The sequence below is a fragment of the Ipomoea nil genome, unplaced genomic scaffold (genome assembly GCF_001879475.1).
Source record: "Ipomoea nil cultivar Tokyo-kokei standard unplaced genomic scaffold, Asagao_1.1 scaffold2928, whole genome shotgun sequence".
Classification (NCBI taxonomy): Eukaryota; Viridiplantae; Streptophyta; class Magnoliopsida; order Solanales; family Convolvulaceae; genus Ipomoea; species Ipomoea nil.
The window spans coordinates 820713-826499 of NW_017619356.1; the positions used below are offsets into that span (position 1 = coordinate 820713).

The window sequence follows — 5787 nt, forward strand, 5'->3', positions numbered from 1 at the left end:
ATCCTAAGGTTTTCCTCGTTTCCCTCATCCGAATAATTGTGGACTCTGTGAGTGGGCTCAACGACCTCTACAAGTACCTTGGCTTCGAAGCCATATGCTAAGGAGAATGGGCTCTCACGAGTCGCCCGTCTGTGGGTGGTCCGATACGCCCATAGGACTCGGTCAAGCTCGTCCGCCCAGTTTCCTCCGACGTCTTCTAACTTTTTCCGGATACCGTCCACGATCGTGCGGTTTGCATTTTCAACTTGCCAGTTGGCCTAGGGATAGGCGACCGACACTTTAGTGTGTCGTATGCTGTGGTCGTCGGCAAAAATCGACAAATGGTCGGTAGTGGAACTGTCGACCATTTCACTGACTATGTGTTCGGGTAGCCCGAAACGACAAATCACCTTCTTCCACAGAAAGCGTCGACATTGATACTCAGTGATGGTGGCCTGCGGCTCGGCTTCAATCCACTTGGTGAAGTAATCGGTAGCTACCACGCAGAACTTTAGACGTCCGGGAGTGACCGATAAAGGACCCAGAAGTTCAATACCCCATTTTGCGAACGGGATGACCGTGGTGACTGGCGTGTAAAAGGTAGCGGGCCGAGTATCTTTCCGAGCAAATGCTTGACAGACTACGCATTTGGCTATCCACTCTATGCAGTCTCGCATCATAGTAGGCCAATAGTAGCCTTGAACGACTAACTTCCGGGCGAGTGTGTGTGCGCCTTGGTGGGCCGCGCATATTCCACGATGAGCCTCATCCGTTATCTTTTCCGCATCCGTTCTGAGCAGGCACTTGAGGAGAGGACCCCCGAATGATCGCTTATACAACTGCCCCTCTATGATCTCAAATGAAGGAGCCTTGTGGCAAACTCGGGCAGCGACCACGGGGTCGTCTGGCAGTTCTCCCTTCTCTTTGTAACGGCGAATGTCTTCTATCCAAAACATTTCCGGGTTTTTGTCACGGTCCCATTCCTGGGTCGTCACTTGTTGAATCTCATTAGTTGTTTCTTCTATGCTGGGTCGAAGCAATTCCTCCTTTTGACAAATTCTCACAAGATGGTCTAGCACGCCTTCCAAGGCGATCTTCGATAGTATATCAGCCTCCACGTTGTCGGCCCGGGCGATGTATTCTATCTCGTAAGCCATAAATCCCTTCAATAGTTCCATTGTTTTCTCTTTGTATTGAGCCATCTGGGCGTTCTTGGTTTCGCAGGTTCCGGACACCTGTCCTACTACCAGGCGCGAGTCAGTCTTGATCCGCAGGCGATCCGCCCCTAATGTCTTGGCAAGTCGTAGTCCTCCCAGTACTGCTTCGTACTCGGCCTCGTTATTGGATGTCTGAAACAAATAACTCAAAGCGTAGTAGAGCCTGAACCCTTCGGGTGTGATAAGCATGACTCCGCCGCCGCAGTTCTGGCAACTCGCTGCTCCATTCGCATGCATTTCCCACCATTCGCTGGGGCCCTCCTCTGAGGCCGAGGTCTTGTCATCTTCTCCCGCGGTGCACTCGACCAAGTAGTCGGCCAGGGTCTGCCCTTTAATCGAGGGGCGATGCTGGTACACGATTCCATATTGGGTTAGCTCTATCGCCCATTTCACGAGCCGTCCGGACGACGTGGGATTCCGCAACACACTTCCCAGAGGTTGGTCGGTCAGGACTCGGAAGGTGTGGGCTTGGAAGTAGGGTGCCAACTTTTGCACTGTGATCACCAAGGGATAAACTATTTTCTCCAGCAGCGTGTACCGAGTTTCAGCCAACTTCATGGAGCGACTCACGTAATACACTGGGTAATGAGTCCGTTCTTCCTCTCGGACAAGTCCGAGCTCACAGCCTTGGGGGACGTCGCCAGGTATAAGAATAAAGGTTCACCGACCTGGGGGGGTAGACAGCACTGGAGGTGTGGAAAGGTACCTTTTCAGCTCTTCAAAGGATTGTTGACACTCGGTCGTCCACACGAAACCCGTTTTCTTCTTCATGGCCTCGAAAAAGGGCACAGTCTTGTCCGCCGACTTACTTTGGAAGCGGCTCAGGGCGACCAGTCGACCGGTCAGTCATTGTAGATCCTTAACGGTTCTGGGAGGCTGCATATCCATTATAGCCTGCACCTTCTCGGGATTGGGTTCAATGCCTCTCTTGGTCACCATGTATCCTAGGAACTTCCCCCCTTGCACGGCGAAGGCACATTTCTTGGGGTTAAGTCGTAAATTATACTTAAGCATTACCTGGAAGCAGTCGGCTAAGTCCCCGGCATGACTGACTTCTTCCCGGCTCTTCACCAGCATATCATCCACGCTGCCATGGATTTTCCCAACAGGTCCTGAAATAGTCGGGCGACCATTCGTGTATATGTGGCTCCTGTATTTTTGAGTCCGAAGGGCATGAATTGGTAACAGTATACGCCATTCGGGGTCAGGAAGATGTTTTCTCCTCATCGGCCTTGTGCATGTAGATTTGGTGATACCCTCGGAAGGCATCCATGAAGCTCAACAATGCCGACCCTGTCGTCTCGCCGACCAACTGGTCAATCCTGGGCAAAGGAAAAGAGTCATTTGGGCAAGCTTTGTTAAGGTCGGTGTAATCTACACACATCCTCTAGGCTGGTGGTTTCGGCACAAGCACCACATTGGCTAACCATTTCGGATACTTGACTTCCCGGATATGGCCGGCGGCTAGTGGTGTATTTACCTCTTTCTTGACGAATTATATGCGATCATTAGCCAGGTATCGCTTCTTTTAGATCACAGGTCGGTGACCAGGGTCGACGGCGAACCGATGAGAGATTATAGACCTGTCCACTCCAGGCATATCTTCGGGTCCCCACGCAAAAACCAAGCGGTTTTCTCGAAGCACCTTGATGACTTCCTCTTGCACCTCTTCGCGGAGGCCGACTCCAATATTCACTCGCCTTTCTTGTTGAGACAGGCCAATCTCAACTTCCTCCAGTTCTACGGCCGGCTCGGGGCGAGGTGGCATCGTCTTCTTCGGGGGTCGTTCCGTGATCTCATGAACCTGCATCTCTCATTTGCCCATACCCCAGCAAGCTTGCAGGTAGCAGTCGCGGGCGGTTCTCCTGTCGCAACGCACCGTACCTACACCGCTTGGTGTGCGGAATTTTAAGCAAAGATGCTCGACGGAGATCAAAGCTCCCAGATCTTCCAAACCAGGCCGGCCGAGGATTGCGTTGTGAGAGCATGCCAAGTCGACCACGATGAACTTCATGTCTAGCTTCTGTACATCGGGATAGGTCCCATCCTCAACGGGTAGAATAATGGATCCCTCAGCTTCCACGGAGTCGCCTGTGAACCAGCAAGTGGCGTCTTGACTGAGGCTAGTTGTTCCCGTGATAGCCCCATTTTGACGAAGATCTCGAGATATAAGACATTGACGCTGCTCCCGGTGTCCACCAGGATTCGCCAGACGACCACCCCATTTACATCCATAGCAATGACTAGGGCGTCGCGATGCAGTGTCTCTCTGGCGGGCAAATCTTTGTCTGTGTAGACGATAGGCTCCCGGCATACTTTCTTCGAGCCGCCTTCTCGTCCATACACGGTCCCTACATACAGTTGCCGAGCCCAGGCCTTTCTAGTGTTGGCAGAATCGCTTCTTTCAGGTCCGCCGACTATCATGTTGATAACCGGCTTCTACCTCCACTGGGTTTCACCTTCGTCGGTCGCCGGCTGCTTTCCGCGATTGCCTTCGACCGCCTCTGGGGGGTCGCCGATCTTCTTCGCCATTGGTTGGGAGGCGGCGTCCCTTGTTGGATGATCCCCTCCAAGATCTTCTTCAGGTAGTAACACTCCTCCGTGTTGTGGGTGTAGGATTTATGTATCGATAATACTTAGACGACTTACCCGGGTCCTCATTTACTGCGCGCTCTCCGGTAAGAGGAGGTGGAGGCGATGCGACGGCCTGCACTTCATGTATCAGATGCTGGGAGGTCGGCCGGTAAGGCTGGACGCTGGGCCTGTCGTATACGCGTCGAGCCTCGGTCGCAGGGCCGAGTCTGGACTTCTCTCCCGTACCTCCGCCCGGGTTCGCTTCCCCCCGGAGGATCCTCCGATCTCACGTTGTCGTTTATGTTTCACGGCTTATTCCGTATTGGCTCGCTTGTTGGCCATGTGAATAGCCTCCGCGTAGGTGGCGGGCCGGTTGTGTCTGAGGTCGCGATAAAGTTGGTCAGATCGCAGCGACTCGATGAAGAAGGTGAGGGCAGTCTGATCCTCTACCTCTTCGATGGAATGAATCTCCTTTTCCCACCGGGCTAGGTAAGTTTTGAGAGATTCGCCCTCCTCTTAACGGATATCTCCCAGATATGTTAAATCTTTTTGCGGTTTGATGTTAGCCGCATAATGACTCATGAAGCGGTCGGCCAACTCTTCGAAACTACGGATTGAGCCTAGGGGTAAGGCCACGAGTCATCTTTGCGCCGAGCCCTTCAGCGTTGGCAGGAAAGTGCCACACATGGCTTGGTAACTCAAGAGATGTTCGCGCAGGTCGCCGGATCCGTCGAAGGTGGCCTGCTCTGGGAATTTAAAGTCGTCGGGTATCCTGTACGCCATAATCTCGGCCGAGAAGGGCAAGGTTGTAACACCCCAGATTTTCAAGACATTTTAAGCTTATATAATAAAGGTAATATCTCATTACATCCCAAAGTATATCATAAGTGTACGGGTGCTATGCCACACCTGGGCTAGAGAACCCAGGTGCACAGGCTGTCTAACTAATATCCATTGAAACACAATGCATAATATGGCACGCAGGCCGAAAGGGAAACTACTCTACTTCTACGCTCCAGTTCTAGCGCGCTCCAGTGCTCTAGTCCTCTGTGCCTGAAAGCCAAATATATCTGTCCAGCGAGAGATGCTGGTAACCCACTCCAACGCGTTGAAATACAATACATATAGAGATATATATAGATATACGAAAACCATTTTGAGCATGAAGATATACCCTACGAACTCTAGCTTTAAAACCGGGAATGACTCGACAGATAAGGCCAGACACAAGCAACAGTTATAACGAGCATATACAGTCCACAACAGGCAAGACAGATAAAGCTGAGCACCATTAATAATCATAACCCAACGTAAACAATCCCCAACATAAATCCCATAGTCACAACCCCCAAGATACTCATAATCACAACTCATCCATATCACAACACATAACACACTTTGTTGGCGCCACAGGACCAATCGCATGCCCATACATGAGGGTCAGCGCATATAGCTCTGACACGGCCCCGCAGCACCCTGCCCCGTATCGCAACACGGAGGGGTCGATCGCAACCGACCAATGAACCGCAGCTCATCATAGTGTTTGATCGCAACCAAACAGTGGACCGCAGCCCAAGAGAATGTCATCTGACCGCAGCCAGGAAAAAGGATGAACCGCAGCTCGTATAGAAACGTTTGATCGCAACCAAACGGTGGACCGCAGCCCAAGAGAATCAATCTGACCGCAGCTAGCTTCTGAACCGCAGCTCAGGATAACCAATCCGATCGCAACCGAATTGGGGTAACACACACATAACACATAGCAAGCACATGCAACCCACATTACACATTAGGAAGGGGGAGGAAACGTATAACAAAACCTATGCGTGATCCATCACTTACTAAGAATAGTCCTAAGGGATTCATACTTCTACCACCTAGGTCAACGGGGTACCAATTCAACTAGCATGCAATATAATAGACTCATAAACCTACGAACGGTACCCGAAACATCAAACTAGACATAGGCACGATAAATGGAGTCCGTTGGGACACCACGGGGAACGGGGAACATCAA

General features: G+C 51.5%; 1 protein-coding gene across 1 annotated transcript; it reads right to left on the reverse strand.

Annotated features, from left to right (window-relative positions):
• Positions 1–257: 257 nt before the first annotated feature.
• LOC109162254 lies at positions 258–1754 on the reverse strand. Its single transcript, XM_019310974.1, has one exon. It carries the CDS (start codon positions 1752–1754, stop codon positions 258–260), a length of 1497 nt encoding a protein of 498 aa, XP_019166519.1.
• Positions 1755–5787: the final 4033 nt, after the last annotated feature.

What these genes read in the sequence shown, in the direction of transcription:
- LOC109162254 (XM_019310974.1), bottom strand. Translation starts at nt 1,754, where the DNA reads ATGAAGTTGGCTGAAACTCGGTACACGCTGCTGGAGAAAATAGTTTAT.